This window comes from Serinus canaria, chromosome 5, assembly GCF_022539315.1.
Source record: "Serinus canaria isolate serCan28SL12 chromosome 5, serCan2020, whole genome shotgun sequence".
NCBI lineage: Eukaryota > Metazoa > Chordata > Aves > Passeriformes > Fringillidae > Serinus > Serinus canaria.
The window spans coordinates 3,232,766-3,251,795 of NC_066319.1; the positions used below are offsets into that span (position 1 = coordinate 3,232,766).

The following is a 19,030-nucleotide window of genomic DNA, read 5'->3' on the forward strand; positions in this document are numbered from 1 at the left end:
CAGAGGACCCTCAGCATCCTCCAGGGACATTCTGAAACACCCTGATCATATTTTGTATAACAGAAAAATAAAATTCACCTCTAATATAATTATATTAGAGATTAATGTATTAATTAATAATTAGCATAATAAGCTAATAATTTAGCAATATTCTACCTTGGTAAATCAGTGTGTGCTCTTTTAGAATGGTACAGTGTGTAAACAGTAATGATTTAACTGTGATATCAGCATGGAATAGTTGTCTCTAAATCTGAATTAGGTCTGGCTTTCAGTTCAGAGAACAAGCTAACAGGTGTTAGTGTGAGCAGTAGAAACCTTGTTTTCCTGTGTAAATCTTCCCAGTTTCTTTCTTTGTCCTTCTTGTGAATATTCTTCTGTTCATGTCCCATGAGCACTGGACTGGGGAGTGGTGGAATGGGGTTTGCTTTGTCCTGCAGCATGGCTTGGCTGGCTGGATGATCCCTACTCCATATGGGATGTGTGATGTTATGCTGCATGGAGGAGAGGACTTCCATCTATTTTAATTGTTTTCTCAGTTTACCTTCCTTATTTAGTAATTTTGGTTAAGTACTGGTTTTAGTCTTCAGAAAAGAAAAAGAAAGAAAGAAGTCCTTATGCATACGGAGAAATAACAATAATTTGTCAACTAACTTAAATATCAACTGCTTTTAGACAGTCAGTTCTGGGAACCCTCATTCCTCACTATAATTCATCTCCTGAGAAAGATAAACTGGTTGCTGAAGAAGCACATGGGATGAACTGCTTCCTACAAGTATTACAAATGACTAAAGGAAACAAGGCTGGCTCTTAGGCTGACAATCTACATAAGTTGCATTAACTACTCAGAATTTTGCTCTGGTCAAAATTTCCAGTCATAAATTATGGTCTTTTTTTTTAAAAAAAAAGCTTATGTAAAGTTGAACTTGAACTTTTCTTCAAAGTATAATCATGACACAAAGTTGGTCTGCATCCATGAGAAACAAAAGCAATTGGTTTGACAAATTTTTGGCTTATTTTGAAGTTAATTGTAACATTGCCAGGCAAAGTTTATTGTCAAAGTGCTAAGACAATTCAGGTTTTCTGACCCATATCCTGTGTTTTGCCTAAGAAAATGAGACTTACATGACTGTGCTGTGTGCCAGGCTTGGTAAGTTTTCATCTCTTTACCCAGTACCTGCTCCGTTGTGTTTTTGAGGAAGGAAATGGGAGAAATAAAAATCAGCCTCTTTTGGCTTGATTGGTCACTTTGTTGATAGAAGGTGGCCTTCAGTGCTTGAATGTTTGAATCATTTCTTACAAAAAGCAGGTTGTAATTTTTAGCTTTTATTAAGCTGTGGCCTTTCCCTCTGGATGCAAATTGTCTTGTTAGTCAGTGGTCTGTGTCTTGTGGTGATGAAAGAGCATTAATTGAAGCAGAAAGCATCAGAAAGGAAAAGGACAACAAATGGAACAACAGCCAACTACTGGGAAATAAATATCCTGGATTTTTCAAAAGATTCTGTAAATCAGCCACTGAGGAGAGCACTGATTTTCTAGAAAACTTGGGGAGAGGATTGGTGTAATATCAAAAATTATTGCACCACTGCAGAAAAAGATGAGGCTCTTGGATGGGTGCACGTGTTTGATGTGAGGTGCACACGTGCTCTCAGCAAAGGAACGTGGAGGAAAGAGATGGAAATCTTCTCTGCCCCACAGCTGACCTTGTGTCCTCAGTGTTTTTATTTTCTCGGTCTCCACATCCTGTCTGTCACCACTTTCAATAGAGAGAGAAGAGGGAAGTGCTCTCTAGTAAGGATCACTCAGACGCCTGGTTCACCTTCTTTGAGATTGGGGCCTGATAGCTTTTTGGAGTTAGAGCCTCAGTTTATGTGCAAAATTCCTGTTTTGTGGGGAATTTACCTGAACTCACAGGAATTTCAGGACCCTCATTCCTCACATCATAAAATGATAATGTGCTGTAGTATTGGTTTTTTATTTATTGTCACAGTGATTAGCCATTTCTAATTGCAGTTACATTCCAGACAGGGTATTTTTTTATGTGTAATTGGTGTTGCAGGCTTTTTTTTAAAGAAAAATGCCACTGAAGTCTTAATTGCATTTTTGTTTTGTGGGGAATTGAGCACTTAGGCTTCTGGGCTTTGGGGTTTTTTTATATCACCCTAATCCCTTCATACAACTGGAGCCAATTCTCTTCTGAATTGTCAGAATTACTCTGTCCATGCTTATGTAGGAATAGCTTTGGTTTACTTCCTTGTTCTTTAAAATGTCCTTGAACACCACAGGTCTCCTATGCCATGGAAGGCATCAGACACTTCCCATGTCACTTCTGAACTCATCTAAGTTATCATGAACTTTTCTAATGGATCTGGAGAAGCAAATGAACATTGCATTTCTATGCCTGTGTGCAGTCAGTAGTTATTTTGAGGCTCCACATTACCACGTCTTTCTAACTGTCTGACAGGATCACCAGATAAAATACAGCCAAAATTTGATTTGCATATGCAATTTAACATCCATGAATACTTTTTATCCATGGCAATGAGAACCAGAACTGTGTCCTAGGAGTATCAAGAAGGAAACTTAAATAAATTGGAACCTACAACTTCAGTAAAGACTTGGATGCAGTAGGTTTTCTCATGAGTTTATGGCAATGTTTTGCTGATGCAGTTGGTTTTCTCATGAGTTTATGGCAGTGTTCTGCTTGCACACAGGACAGAGTCTCTTGGGACATGGTCTGAAAGCAGTTCTGCAGAATGGTGGGGATTTTTGACTAGCTCTGAACACCCTCATGTTCCCACTGTCTTCTCTGTTCTCCAGGCACTCAGTTTTCATTTTGCACTCTCAAAAGTCTGATGGTGTTGGCTGGGAGTATTCTGCTTATTACTTGTGTCAAATCCATAAAATCAATGAAATTATGAAGCTGTAAGAGACATCAGCTTCATAAGCCACCTCCACCATGTTGATGATGTGATACCCTACTGTGACAGGCTTACATGCTTGCTTTTTATTTTTTTCTTTTGCTTTGTTCCTAATATTTTATTTAAAATAATCCTACAGAGGGCAGTAGACATCTGTGGGAAAAATTACAGTATTCCTGTGGATTGAATGTTAAGTAAAATATCAGTAGGAAAAAAAAAAACATTACCAGACTTTGCCCATTTCTGCTTGAGATCAAAGGAAATGTTTATTACTCAGGTTTACAAGGAAGGTAGGTTGATGTCAGGTTTCTCTTAGATAGTATCAGAAAAAGGAAAAAAACTCAAGAATACATGCCTACAGATTCAGACAGTGAGATGAAATAAATGTTTTTTTTATAGCAGTGTCCATATGGGCAGGAGATAAGAAAAGTGGTTGATTTTATTTTATTTTATTTTATTTTATTTATTTTATTTTATTTATTTTATTTATTTTATTTTATTTTATTTTATTTTATTTTATTGTATTTTATTTTATTTTATTTTATGTTTTATTTTTTTTTTTATTTTATTTATTTTATTTTATTTATTTTTATTTTACTTTATTTTTATTATTTTTAAAATTTTATTTTAATTTAATTAATTTTTATTTATTTTGTTTTATTTTTATTATTTTTATTTTATTTAATTAATTTTAATTTAATTTAATTTAATTTATTTTATTTTATTTATTTTGGTTTGTTTTGGTTTGTTTTGTTTTATTTATTCCTTTCAAATTTTGGGTAAACCTTTTTAACTTGGAACACTGTGAGTATTTAATGACACTCCTTTAATAAGTAAAGGGTAGTCACTATGTTCACAAGGATGTGTGTGACAGTTCAAGGGGCACACATTCCTTTAGGGGAAATCACAAAGTCTGGAAATAGGAATAAAATTCTTCACTCTGAGAAGAATTAAACGTTGGAGAAGTTTGTCCAGAGAAGGGTTTGGATTTCACTTGCTTGGAAGTATTTAGGACTTGCCTTGACAGGGCCCTGGATAAGCCCATCTCAGGTTACCCAGGCTGTCCCCATCTCCTGATTTCAGGTGAAGCTTGGAAGGAGGAATATCTCCAGAGGGTTCTTGTGACCTAGATTGGTTACCACATTTTGATTCCTATAAATATTATTTCCTTCTAAATTTAAGTGTAAACCACTGAAATAGGGAGAGTTTCTAAGGCATTTTGAAGGACAGTTAAGGAATTTCTTTCCTCTTTTTAACTTCATGTTATCAAAATAGGACTGAGTACCATCAGTAAAACGCCAGCAAGGCAATGTCACCCCCACTGCAGTGAGCAGGCTGGTGTATGGTTACAGATGCCACATGTGTGCTAAAAATGTTTTAACACTGTGTGCAGGCAGTTCTAGTTATCAGGTTCAAGAGGACAAGGCACCAGGTTCAAGGGCACAGTTCAAGAGGCCGTGGCAGATCTTGGCAGAGCTTTAGCAGGAAAGGCTCTTCAGAGTTAAATCTTCATGTCAGCTGTGCTAGGAAATCCATAGTTATTTCTCTCTTTAATTCCCTCTTGTGAAAGAGTAGAAAATCCTAAATCTGGAAATGAGCCATTGGAATTTCTACTCCTGATGATAAAAATGTTTCCTATTCAATCCTGTACTGATATAAAAATGCATGACAATACACCCCCATGACTTGGTTCTGTGTGATGCTGAGCTTGTCTTGGACTCAGCATTGCTTAAGGTTATTTAAAATGGCAGATTTGGATTATGTCAAACCCTCAGATTAAATTGAAAAAGGCTACTTGAGCAACTGGGAGGAAAACTCTCATCTTCATGTAAAGCAAGGCGAGAAATGTGTATAAGGAGATGAAAACTCAGAGTTCTTTGGGTGATGTCTTGAAGGCTGAGATATTCTGTAGTGTTCAAATGGCCTTTAAACAGAGGGGTGCTGATAAAGCAGAAAGAACTCTGCATAAATAAAGAGTTTTGGAAAATCTCTTGTGCTGTTTGGTACTTAAAGGGTTAATTTATGTTCTTTGTCCAAAAGAAAGGTTACAAGGTTCCCTTATTTCCTGCAAGATACCTGCAGTGACATTTGTAGTAATAACAATTCTTCCTTATCTCAGCAGATAGTGTGTGGGCATCCATTTCTCAGGAATTTGATATTAGCCTGATTAAACCCCAAATTGGATAGAAATTTTAGGAATGAGGGTGTTTAGCCATTGGAAGAGATTAAATCAGACATAATGAGTCAAAATTTAATATTTGCCCAGAGCTGGTGTTCAGACAGAGGTTCCAATTTTGGCTCAGAAATTACTGAGCCACTTTGTCTTTAAGATCAACACAAATGATCTGGAAAATTTACCTGAAAGAAAAATCTTTCATTCAAGCACATTAAAATGGAGGACAGGTCTTCTTTTGTAGCTTTATGTAAAATGAGATGAAATATTTGATGTTCTGAGTGATTGGATTTGGCTTCTGTACCAAGTAAAGGATAATCAAGTGGCACTGCACAAACTTCCTTGCTGGAAGCATTCTGTTTAACCTCGTGCAGTTTTCCCACTCCAAATAAATTAATAATTATAAAGAGAGACAAAACTCAGGCTTTTCCCTGTGTGCCCAGTATTAGTATAAGAACTACAAAACCCAGAAGTGGTGAAAAAAGAGCTCTGAGCACGACAGAAATTTGTCTTGGGGCATTTTAAATTTTTTTCTACCCATTTATAGAAGCATTCAGCCTGAATGGGATAGAGGAAGGCTTTTTGTGGCTTCAGGTGCAGGGATAGTTATCAGGATAGCTGCTGCAGGAAGCTGGGATGTAGGATGCAATTCCTGTGGCATGGAGCCAGCTGACCTGGTGCTGGCAGAGTCACTGGGATGGCTGAACAGGCTCTTTTTACAATGGGCTGCTTGTGACAGGGCATGGGGGAATGACTTGGGACTGGCAGAGGGTGGGTTTAGATTAGATAGGAGGAAGAAATGTTTTACTGCAGGGTGCTGAGGCACTGGCATGGGTTTTGCTGTGGCTGCCTCATCCCTGGAAGAGTTCCAGGCCAGGCTGAATGGGCCTGGATCAAAATGGGAATGGTGGAAGGTGTCCCTGGCCATGGCAGGAGGTGAGACTGTGTGACTATATTTGCAGGGATCTGGGGATGAGGGAAGAGATGAGAATCTTCACTCCATGTTTCAGAAGGCTGATTTATTATTTTATGATATATATTATATTAAAACTATACTAAAAGAACAGAAGAAAGGATTTCATCAGAAGGCTGGCTAAGAATAGAGAAGGAATGAATGACAAAGCTTTGTCTGTGACTGAGACAGTCTGGACAAGCTGGACTGGGATTGGCCATTAATGAGAAACAACCACAGAGACCAATCCCAGACCCACCTGCTGCAGATAAGAATTGTTTACTTTTTGTTCCTGAGGCCTCTCAGTTGCACACAGGTACTATATAAATATGAAATTTTAAGCCAGATGTCTCAACCCTTGTCCCCTGCAGGCTGAGGATTTCCAGCTGAGGACTCTCTTGTACTAAAGTTGGTACTGAAAAGGCATTGACCCTTTGGTACCAGCTGCCAGCTCATCACTGAGCCTGTTTTCAGCTGTGCCAGTGGGTTGGTGCAGGGCCCAGCTCTTTGAGGCTGCTGGGAAGTCTTGGGGACCGGGGAATGAGGAAAGCTCTGGAATCCAGGAGCAGCAGAAAGATCTAAACAATTCACTTGGGACTAGCAAAAATAGGTAGAGTTCCTGAGATTGAAAGATCCCTGTGCTTATGAATGAACAGTACATGGATGTCAGAAAGATGGGAAGCCATTTTACAGAATGAAGCAGTTGGCTTGTGCAACATATAACAGTAAGTTAATTTTTTCTTATTTATTTGTCATTTTGGGTAGCTATAACTTTCTTCATGACTGAAAATTATGTTCTTATAGGCTTAGAAAAAAATTCCCTTTCTTTGACTTTTAGAAGCAGTTACTTTCACTCTTGTTCTAAGAATAGAAATAGATAATACTACTAATAATACTATCTTGGGGCTAGTATTATTTTTTTATTCCTCTTTCTTTAGAAATGAATTTAATATAGTGTTGAATGAATCTTAAATTTGCTTTTGTAATGATGACGTGATAAGACTGTGCAAAATCCACTAAGATTAACAGGATTGCAAAGGTAGAAAAGATTTTATATTTTAAAGAGGCATAAGTCCATAAAATATGAAACCAGGTTGCCCACACTTTCAAATTTTCACTTGTAAATAAATGTGATGGTCTCAACACTCTGAAAGTGTGATAATTACTTAAATTTTAGTCATCCCACCCTGTAAAAATGTTCTAGTGCTTCATTTAGGTCAGACATGAAGCAAACATCATATTCTGCTTAGTGTTTGGGGTGCTGCCTCTGTGCTGGCATTCAAGGGATGCTCTGGTTTTATTGACCAAGGGTTTTCCCTGTAAGTCTGACATGTAAAATAAATTTACAGGATTTGTCTCAATAAATCCATTACCAGAGTAGTGGGTGATTTCTGTTGTTCTGCTGTGTGCATTACCAAAAGCAGATGCTGCAGAAACCCTGTCCAGTTTTATAAATACAATATACACTGAAGATGTTTACCAAATGCTCAGGGTGATTTATTTTGCCTTGAATATAGTACAGTGATCATGAATTTGGTGATGCAAGAGTGAAAACAAAAACACAAGAGAGAAAGGAAGGACTGTCAGGTTTATCTGAATGATATGCTGAGGAGTCATAACTCTGAAGTACAGATATGGCTCCTGCCTTTAACTCTGTTTAAAGAACTCTACTTAAAATTTTCACAAGTTTGCACCTTACACTCAATATTTGTGGAATTGCCTCTGTAAAGAATGTGGGGAGTCTGTGCTCCAGCTCTGAAGGAAAATCAACTGTATCCATGTAGAAAAAATTTCTGCATTGTTTTATGAATTTCTAAAGCTTATACCAAGTATGTTCAAAGTTCTGTGGTCTTGTGAACCTCCACTTCAGCCAGGATTAAGCCTTTAACCAGGCTTTGTCTAGGTGGAAAAGGACATATTTTTAAATGTCAGATTCAGCCAGCTGACAGGTGTTCACAAGTTTGTTCTGAAATGTCTCATGACAGGGATGTGACCATCTCTTGAACTGTATCCCTTCCAGTGTCCATTTGGTCTTAAAAGTAGCTATTAAAAACATACATATAAAACCATTCCATGTGGCTAAAAATAAGGCATATTTTTGCTTTTCCTTGATCTCTGTCCTGTTTATAAGAGTCTTCATGTATTTGAAGGCTTAAAATGTCTCCTTCAGCCTTCTCTCTTCTAGACTGAGCAATCTTTACTACTCCATCCTTTTTCTTATAGGTTCTTTGTGATAAATCCCTTTAATGCAATAAATCTCTTTATGTTTTGATGGTCTCTACTGGCCCCTTTCCAGTCTGTTAGTCTCTTTTAGAGGGGTGCTGGAGCTGGACACAGCTCTCCACCTGATGCCTCACTGAACAGCATGGAGTAGTTAAGTTCTTTGTCTTCTATCCTGTGATTCTCCAAACCTTTGATTCCATACGTGATACTCCTAAAGCATTTCTGAGTGACATTTGTGTTCCTTTAGTGCCACATTATGAAGTGTGCAGCTGCATTCTGCTGGGACTCCTTTTGCTGCAGTGAAGTTGCACAGCTGATGGTTTGACCTTTTACATTTAGGCATTCAGTTTCTTCTTTCTCATCACACACCTCTTCAGTCAACCTCAGTGAGTGAAGTCTTACTGAACTCAAGTTCATTTCTCCAATTTACCAAATGTCTTAATGCTGAGAAATTCCCCAGACATGAGGCTCCTGCCTTGTGTCAGAAGGTGACCCTTGTAAGAGTCATCAGTGTCAAACAAAATACTCATCTTTGGCCAGCTGAGATGGATGTGTATCCTGGGGTATTGTTTGCACCCTTTCACTTTTCTAATCCAATTTGCTTTTGAAAGATTGGCTCATCTCAGTAAATCCTCAGTGACATATTTATGTTGGGTGTGTGCCCATCAAACAGCTTAAAGACAGTCAGGGAATAGCAAGCAGCATGGCATGTTTATAGGGCAAGATATGAGTCTGCAGTGAATCATATTTGTGCTTAATTTTACAGCTGTTCAGCTGGCTGAATCTGGCATTTAAAAGTATGTTCTCTTCTACCTAGACAAAGCCTGGCTTAAGGCTTAATCATGGCTGAAGTGGAGCTTTACAAGACCACAGGACTTTGAACATCGTTGGTATAAGCTTTAGAAATACATAAAATGAGGCCAAAATGTACTTAAACAAAGTTTCAGGGGAAAAAAATACCCTAAAAATATTAGCCAGTGACATGTTTTTAACAGTACAGTTCACGAGGTTAAAGATCCTGAGCTTTGAAGTAAAATTTAACCTTGAGAAGCAGCTTCTTGCCCAGTGTACATCTGCATAGCTGTGTTGGAGGTAGTGGAACCACTACCAGTGATTTATATTTATACCAGCGGAAGAGCTGGTCCAGCATTGCCTACATGTTTCCTTTTAAAATAAATATTTACAATTTCTCATAAATTTATCGTTGGGCGCAGTGTGCCAGAAAAACAGCCATGGAAACACAGGTTCACTATTAAATCATGGGAAAGGAAAGAGCAGTGGTGCTACATCCCAGACTTCTCCAAATGCCAGCATGTTTCTGCCACCTCTGTAGGAGCCCCTTCTCCTTGGGTAGGAGCACCTTCAGCCTCCCTGGCCCCTTCTATTTGTTGAGCCTTTTTCCTGTTCCTGATCCATAACCAAATATTCCTAGAGAACCTGTGACTGGCAGCAGAGAACTGAAAGGAAGAAGACCCCACCATAAATTGTAGGATGTGTCTGTCATCTGGTTTTGATACAAATGGGCAATATTTTCTGCCTGCAATTCTCAGGCCACTGATTTTCACAGTGCCTATTTCATACAACCTCCAGGAGAGATGTGTCAGAGCAAGGCTGCTAGCTGCACATATAATCTACTTTAAGTATGAAGTTTAATGAAAGACTCCATAACAGCTTCCTGCCTGGAATTCATTAATGCTTTTGAATAAGCCTGTTATGAGATGTCTTGGGGGGTTAAACTGTACAAATAGTCAGAAGGAAATGGAGAAGAATGAACAGGAATGGTATTTGCCTAGTATAAAATGGGGAGTGCAACTTGTTTTGAATGGCACAGTAAACTTGGCTCCATTATTTTTATGATCATCTAACTGGTATGTGGTCAGCAGAGGTCCCTCCAACCTTTCTTAGGCATTCATGTCAACAGCATTTTGAATTTTACAGTAGCTAAACAAAAACAACAAGGAATTCAAATGTCTTAGTCGGTTATGGCGAGACAATGAGAAAAGGGGCTGCCTGTGCTCCAGTTCTATTTCCCCTCACCTCAGCAAAAATGCTGAGTCTTGGCTAAGTGAGCTAGGCAACAGCAGAGCCGTTGTTCCATGTGCTGGGGCTCTGTGTGGATGGAGGCAGCTTGACAGAAACGTGGAAGTTGAGTTTCTGACATATCCCTGGGCTCTGGTGAGGGCTTTCAGAGATAGAGCACATTTCTGTGGGTGTGTGGAGCTGCTGCTGAAGTTACACAGTTTGCAGCACTGGGATTGAAGAAGTAGATGTGATGGAAGGGAAGAAAAATGTCATGGAGTAAAGGTAATTTTTCTGTTGTGTTACAGTGAATTTAATCACCGTTAAAGGGAAAATCAGTGGGCAGAAGCTGAAGGAAACAATTCTGCTCAGTTAGAAAGGGTCCTGAGGAGCCTGGTCTGGTGGAAGGTGCTCCTGCCCATGGTAGGGAGATGATCTTTAAGGTCTCTTCCAATATAGTTCCAGCTATGATTCTAAGGTTTCATCCTCAGCAAAGCAAGAATATTCCCTGTTCAGGCTTTTCTCAGGTTATACAGAATTTCCCTATCTGGCAATCTCTGCTTTAAAAAAAATGATTTCTGTTGGGTTTTTTTGTGGTCCAGAATAGAAGAGAGAACAGAAAGCTTCAGCCATCCTGTGGGTGGAGGCCATGCCCACCCCTTGATGGTAGCTCAGCCAGTGTCTTCCTGCCAGCTGCAGTTCTCCCCGTGTTACAATGGAAATTGAAATGGAAATTTCTGTGGGCCACAAGAGTTGTGCTTATTTTGAGGAGGGACTGAGTGCCAGGTTGCTCTTGTTGGGAATGTTCTGCTCTACCTGCCTGTGGTTTGGGTTCTGGAAAGATTGGGGTTTTTATAGTTGGCTCCTGGCAGGAATGCAGACATTTCCATACTTACAGGGTTTGATAAATGATCATTGGAGAAGAGAAGAACTCAGCTACAAAGTTCTTCTCTGTAGGACTTTATGTGTATAGTGCTTTAGAGGAGAGTCTTCTGGTGGGTGGATGGAAAGGGTCAAGATTCACCATTTATTCTTCTAGATGGGAAATGATGAAACTGCCTCAGTGGTTTCTGCAGTTCTGACACTGTAATGTCATAGAGCTGAGCTGCTTTTATTTCCTAAATTAGAATCTGGTTGTGGATTTGCTTTCACATCTGTTATCTGATCTATAGGCTGGACTAAAAGATATTTCTCTTCATAAGAACTTTTCCCATTGCTGTGAAATAAAAAATAAAAGTTGGTTCATTCGAAAATGAATAAAAATTCTTTTAAGTTCTTGACCCTCCTAAGGAGAGTAGCTATGAGAACACCCTTTGTCTGTGTGTTGCCTTTCATGCTTATAATGATGGATTTTGAAAGTTTTCAGTTATAGCAAATCAAAGTCCACTTACTTAGAGTGAACATGACAAATGATGGGAAATTGCATATATTTTCTCCTGACCTTATTATAACATAAACTCTCAAAGACTTCTGTGGAAGAATTAAATCATAAGCTTTCAGATTCTTTTTTTTCTTCTTCACACACGGGTGGGTTTGCAGATGCAGTTCAGTCTTTGCAGGAGCAGCTGAAATCAGATTTACCCATGCTACAGTGTGTATTGGCATTGGAAGTGGACCACCAACATCTTTTTTAACAGGAACACTAGGAACAAAATAGATTTCAGGCCAAGATTTGACTTTGAAAAGAGGAAAGTGATCATTATTTATTGTAGACTGTAGCTTGAGTTTGAAAACATTTCTTTTATAGTCAGTTTTAGTTAATGCAGGTTGCTGAAGAAAGAAAATACCTCCCTCACAAAGGAACACATGGGAAATAATAAGCTTATTAACTGAATGCATGAAACCTGCTCCCCTTTTCATGAAAGAAGGGTCTATGCTATGCTGAATAAAACTTTCCCCTTTGCATGCTGATGTGTGCTCCACGGATTGATGTTGCTGCTTCATTAGGAAACCCAGCATTTGAAGCTGCATTCTGGCAGCAGAACTCCTTTTGCTTACCAAGCTTGGCCAGAGGAGCAAAAGAGCCAACACTTGTTCAGAAGGAAGAAACAGTCTGAAAAACTGAAGTTTTCTTAAGCTGGAGCAATTTTTCATGTGTTTTAGGGTGAACCCTTAATTTCTTGCAGTAACTGTGCATGGTGCAATGTAACAAATCACTTGAGGATGTTCAATTTCCAGTTTCATGGTATTTGACCCAAGTACAAATCAAAATCCACCACAGCTGTGTAAGAAAGTACCTTCTTTCCTTTCCCAAAGATTTGCTGCTTTACTGTAGACTTTGTGAATATTTTTTATTCATTTCAGGTGCGTAGCATCCAGTATTCACAGAATTCACTTTGTGGAAAACGTTAAGTAGACACTCTGAAAATTACATTACTGTTGCAATATATTCTAATTTTTTAATGTTACAGTCATAGTATTGTCCTAATTCTGGTTTCTTTGACGTGTCTGTAAATGGAGCTGCACTCTGCTCCTCCTACGCCATTGGCAGCAGAAGCAAAATTCACTTCCAGACAGATTGGTGTATGTGGGGGCGTTGGGACAAAGAGAGTTTTGTGTTTATAAACAAATAAACTGGGGAAAAACATATTTTAGTCAGTGACTAAACATAAATAAATAAATACATAGATTTCCTGAAAACATTAAAAAATTTTTAAAAAACCAAAAAACAAAAAAGGAGAAATCAAAAAGTTCTGGATTTTGCCTGGAAATAAATTTTGAGCAATGCTTTGGGATTTGGAGAACAAGCCATTTCACTTGATCCAAGCCAAGCATCTTTTCCCAGAGGTCTGTGAACTGGAGCATTCATCTGTGCTGTTAGGATGTAGTTGAGGTCCCAAGTCAAGCAACCCCTTCCATCCACTTCCAGAAGAACCTTGTGGAGCTGGTCAGAGCCCTGTTTTGATGTGGTGGCCTCTGCTGCTGTGCAGTGACCTAACAGCCAGCTCAGTGTCTGAGAAAGGGTCAGACTTCTCAGCCAGGTTCTGGACCTGGCTCTCAGGTCCCTCTTGTCTCAGGTGAGTGACTTTGTGTAGGCTCTGAGTGCTGGGGAATGCAGGCTGGCTTTGTCCATCCCATCCACACGTTTCCTGTATTGTTCTCAAACTGTTGGGGAATACCTGTTTGAGAAGGCAGATTTCTTTCCTGAGAAATCTGCTCAGTTGTCTGCGTGCTCAGACCACCAGCTGAGTTTTGGTGCCTGCATATGTTGTACTAACAGGGTGTACAACCAGCTCTTCTACTTTATAGACACAGCCCTTAGTGGTCATTTTTATTTTGTCACCCTCTATTGCCCCAGTCCTGTTTTTCTGAGCCCGTATTGATCAGTACATTGGGTCCCTCCCAGGACCTGGTTGTAAATCCATCCTAGGCATGTTCATGAATCCCAGACAGCTTTGATGATTTCTGGGCGTGGCTGTTCTTTGTGCTGAGATTTTTTTGGCATGATGAGGCCAGAAGAGGTGGATTAGGAACTTAGTGTTAAAGTAGTGTCAGTGTCCAGTTCCTATAGCAATATCTCAATATTGAGATGGGCTATTACTATTTTAAAAAATAATCTATACAAATTAACTGTACAATATGCTCAGTTGGGATTTTTGTGAAGCTTCCACTTTGTTGCTGGACGTCTTCTGTGTAAGGCAGGCTGAGACAAAGGCTTGCTTGTTCTGAGTATGCAAAAGGAGCCTGGTGTGGTGTGGGGATGGGAAGTAGACTGTGATGAGCAGGAGGACTTCAGGAAATGAAAACAAAAACAAAGAAGCAGTGTATGGTAAGAGGCATGAAGGAAAGAGCGGTGGTGCAGCTTCTGAAAGCAGAGTGAGGAACTTGGCTGGCAGCCTGTGAAGAGGTTGTCACCTTCCTTCCTCTCTGTCTGTGTCAGGGCACTGTGTCAGGTCACTGGGACTCCTCCCACACTGGTGGAATCCCTGGAAGAGCTCAGAGAAAGGTGTAGGTGTGGTGCTTAGGCATGTGGATAAGTCCTGGGCTTGGCAGTCTGGTGTTAATGGTTGGACTCAGTCTTGGTTGTCTTTTCCAGCCTTAATGATTCCCTGATTCCTGTGCCATTATCTTTTTGGTCCTCCTTAACTTGTGGGGTTGAATTCAGCAGGCTTGAGCAGAGCAGCAAGAGGCCAGATGGTATCACTCTTTGAGATACTTGGTGGCTTAATTTTCCTTCTGTGTCAAACAGGAGCAGTACCCTGAAAGTCAGCAGGCTGGCACAAGTTTAAAAGCAGCGTGATTCCTGTCTGTCTGTCTGTCTGTAATCCAGCTCCTGATTCAGTCCAGCTCCATGTGGGTACTTGGCCATAGGGAAAGGACTAGCAAAACCAGCCAGTATAATAGTTACTGGTTAAGAGTCCTGGAAACCTTCTGGTTTCAGTAATAGTTTTAAAAGTATCATTAGTTCTTGCTATTCCACTTTGTGAAATGGCTGAGTTTATTATTAAGGAGTTTCTAATACTCTTAGAAACTCCATTCTGTGCTAAGTCAGGAAGATGAATGTGACTTAAATCTTCAGTAGATCTGGTTTGGATCAGAGGAGGGAGGTTAACAGAGCCGTATCTTCACTGAGCAACCGAAAGTGAAGTAAAACAGTCCCTGTGTGGCTGCAGCAGCTCATGATTTACAGGGCTGGATTCACAGGGCTGCTCCTGCTGCCGAGAACGCACGCTCTCCGCTGCTGTTGATTTTTGAATTAAAAAAATGCAGCTCTGTACACAGTTTACTTTCGTGCTAGAGGGCAGGGAAATATAGGTAAGAGCCGTTAATCCCCAGCAGGCTGCTGGGCAGGCGAACAGACACAGATGACAAAATTTAATTGGAAACATGAGCAGTTTAACAGAAAGCATATTTGTGATAATTGAGAGAGTAACATCTCCAAAAGGGAAACTCTGCAAAGAGGAACTGATTCAGAGGAGAAGTGGCCTCTGGTAGGTGAGTGTGATTTTTCAAGCTCTCTTTAGGCTCGGAACTAATTTCTTAATAAGAACAAATAACATTAGGAGGAACTAACTAAATAATAGATTTTTTTTCTCTAAAAATGTCTAAATAATAGATGTTTTCTCTGTGGGGGAGGGCTCTGCAGTTACTGCCACAAGTTTCTCTTACAGCTGTATTAGGATATGTGGTAGTACTTAGTTTAGGTTCTTTACAACTGGTTTTATTTTTGTACGTGGAGTTCTCTTCTACCTTTGCATCGTGAAGATATTACTACCCCCGCCCCTAATAACTGAAAGTACTTTAGTTTTACTTTTTTCCTTACTCCTGCATTTTTTTTTATGTTTGAGGTTTTTCTAAGAATCGAGCTTGGACAGCGAGTATTTTGCCAAAAACAGAGGGAACCCTTAGTTACAAAATAGTGCTGTGTTTTTGCTAATGAAAAAGTATTGTGGACTTAATAAGGGAGAGCACATTGCAGAACACATTTTGGTTTGAATTGGAAGAGATTCTTTTTCTTGAAACAGCAAGTAAATGTAAATTATACAGTAGGAGCTCATTGCTGCTCTGCTGGGTAGGAAAAGAAAGCTGGCTTTTATTTTCTCTGAGTTTCACTGATATTGAAAATACTGATGTGTCTTTTAAACGTAATCAGTGTGAAATTCTTGATGCTTCATTACAGAAAGAACCTCATAGTAACTCTAATACCAGGTACTACCGTGCTGATTTATTGGGTTGTTTTCTGTGGTTTTTTTTCCAGAGCCTGCAGACAGCACGGCCTCCCAGCCCACAGGAATGAATGAAAATGTCTCATCCTCAGCTCAGAGCTGCGGCAGTGCTGTTCCTTGCAATAACTCCTCAGCCATCCCTCAGCCCAGCTCTGCTATTAAACCTTGGCGCAGCAAGTCCCTCAGTGCCAAGCACACCGCGACGTCTTCCATGCTGTCCGTGAAGCAGCCGGCAGCGGAGCCTCCAAAGCCTCCCTCGGAAATCGCCAAAGCAGCTCCCAACGGTCAGAAATCCATGCTGGAAAAACTAAAACTCTTCAACAGCAAAGGGGGTTCCAAAGCAGGAGCGTCCGGGACGGCGCTGGAGTGTCCGGGCTCTCGGGACAACAGCTGTGAAAAGCTGGAGGCGCTCCTCAGCTTTGAGGAGAGCGAAGAAATCGATGCCACCAACCAGAACGTGAACAACCCGGGATCAATGTCCAGCAGCCCCAAAATTGCACTCAAGGGAATTGCACAAAGGACTTTCAGCCGTGCGCTAACTAATAAGAAAAGTTCTCCAAAGGGTAATGAGAAGGAGAAGGAGAAACAAAAAGAGAAGGAAAAGGATAAAGGTAAAGACATTACAAAGAGAACATCCATCACCGAGAAGCTGGAGCTGAAGGAGGAACCTAAAGAAGAGCAGACAGCACTAACAACAGCAACAGAGATGCCAAAAAAGTCCTCCAAGATCGCAAGCTTTATCCCTAAAGGAGGGAAGCTGAACAGTGCCAAGAAGGAGGCCTCTGCCCCTTCGCACAGCGGAATACCAAAACCAGGAATGAAAAACACCACAGGGAAATCCTCAAGTGCCCCTGTTCCCGCAAAGGAAGGCGAGAGGAGCCGTGGCGGGAAAGCCAGCTCGGGGCTCTCTCATCAGAAGTCCCAGCTGGACAGCCGTCATTCCAGCTCCTCCTCCAGCCTGGCTTCCTCCGAGGGGAAGGGCGTCGGGGGCCTGCACAGCAGCAGCAGCAGCCAGGCCATGAACGGGCCCGCGGTGACCACGCACAGCACGGGCAGCAACACCGTGAGCGTGCAGCTACCTCATCCCCAGCAGCAATACAGCCACCCCAACACCGCCACCGTCGCGCCCTTCATGTACAGGTACGGCGCTGCCGCCGCGGTTCTCTTCACAGGGGAAGCCAAGGTGCGGTTCTTCCCGGGAATGTTTCTGGGATTGGCATTCTCTGGACCTCAGAGGAAGCAGGATGCAGTATGGAGGTTGTTTAGCCAAAGTGGTGGTGGTGGTGTGTTTCCTTGGCTATCAGGGCCAAGAGTGTGTGTGTGTCGGGGCTGTCGGCTGACAGCCACAAGATGATGTGCAGTGGAGTGCAGCGTTGAGTGCTTGGCAGATTCCGATTAGATATAATGTAATAATAAAATAATATAGTATAATAAAGTAATTAATTCTCCTTCTGGGCAGATTCAGCTTAGATGTAATGTAATATAGTATAGAATAATATAGTATAATAAAGTAATTAATTAGCCTCCTCATAAAGTGATTAATTAGCCTCAGTGTGGCACAGTGCAGTTGTGTGCAGGGTTGAGTGCTTGGCAGATTCAGATTAGATATAATGTAATATAGTATAGAATAATATAGCATAATAAAGTAATTGATTAGCCTTCTGATAAAGTGATCAATTAGCCTTTAGTGTGGCACAGTGCAGTTGTGTCCAGGTTTGAGTGCTTGGCAGATTCAAATTAGATATAATGTAATATAGTATAGAATAATATAGTATAATAAAGTAATTGATTAGCCTTCTGATAAAGTGATTAATTAGCCTTCAGTGGGGCGCAGTGCAGTTGTGGCCAGGGTTGAGTGCTTGGCAGATTCAGCTTAGATGTAATATAGTATAGAATAATATAGTATAATAAAGTAATTAATTAGCCTCCTGATAAAGTGATTAATTAGCCTTCAGTGGGGCGCAGTGCAGTTGTGTGCAGGTTTGAGTGCTTGGCAGATTCAAATTAGATATAATGTAATATAGAATAATATAGTATAATAAAGTAATTAATTAGCCTCCTGATAAAGTGATTTATTAGCCTTCAGTGGGGCGTAATGCAGTTGTGTCGAGGTTTGAGTGCTTGGCAGATTCAAATTAGATATAATGTAATATAGTATAGAATAATATAGTATAATATAGTAATTAATTAGCCTCCTGATAAAGTGATTAATGAGCCTTCAGTGTGGCGCAGTGAAGTTGTGTGCAGGGTTGAGTGCTTGGCAGATTCAGATTAGATATAATGTAGTATAGAATAATATAATAAAGTAATTAATTAGCCTTCTGATAATATAAATAAATAATTAGCCATCTGAGTGCTCCTCATCATTCCTCCTTCATCGGGGCCCACAGCACAGTGATATGGGACCCGCCCTGGGGGCTGCAGGACTGGGGTGCCCAGGAGGGCCCTTCTGGACACTTCCAGGGGGGTGAAGCAGCAAGGTAAATGCTCCATCATGGAGAAGTCTCTTGCTTCAAGAGTGTAGGCAGTTGATACATTTTCATAAAAACTGGTGGCAAAGGCTGTCTGAGAAGTTGTGATAGACAGGAGGGGGGATAATGGTTGTGTCCAACCTTACTAGCAGGAAAGATGGCAGTCTGACCACCTCCTTCACCAGGTGCTGCTCTTCTGAAGGGTACAAGAACATGTGTCAGGTTTGTTTTGTGCACCATAGCTTTGAAAGTTGTTACCATGCCAAGATGCTCTCAGGGTCTTCATTGTGGCTGATGGTGGTGAAGCTGCCTCACTGTAAGCAGGAATTGGAAATTAAACAAAATAATTAAAATAAAAGTTCTTTCATTTAAGTAAGGCCAGACAAGAAGTCTGTGTGTTGTATGTGTTAACCCTGAGATAAGGAAAAGAGCAGCCAAAGGAAGTCACAGCCAAGCTCTGTCTAGTGCATTTTCTGTTTGAAACACCTTCTGTGTGAGAGTGGCAGTAGAGGGTAGGGAAGTAGGGAAGTATCCTAGGGTTAGTAGAGAAGTAACAAGAGGGAAATCAGTAGCAGGGATTCTTAAGGACACAGCATGACTGGGACACA

The 19,030-nt window shown here is 40.5% G+C and overlaps 1 protein-coding gene across 6 annotated transcripts in view; it reads left to right on the top strand.

Annotated features, from left to right (window-relative positions):
• NAV2 (neuron navigator 2) overlaps window positions 1-19,030 on the top strand; it is a 380,173-nt gene that overhangs the window by 252,491 nt on the left and 108,652 nt on the right. For all 6 annotated transcript variants that reach the window (XM_009098722.4, XM_050974858.1, XM_050974860.1 and 3 more), the window contains exon 7: window positions 15,984-17,091. In XM_009098722.4, the coding sequence (XP_009096970.2) occupies window positions 15,984-17,091 (1,108 nt within the window). The remainder of the gene's footprint in view (window positions 1-15,983; window positions 17,092-19,030) is intronic.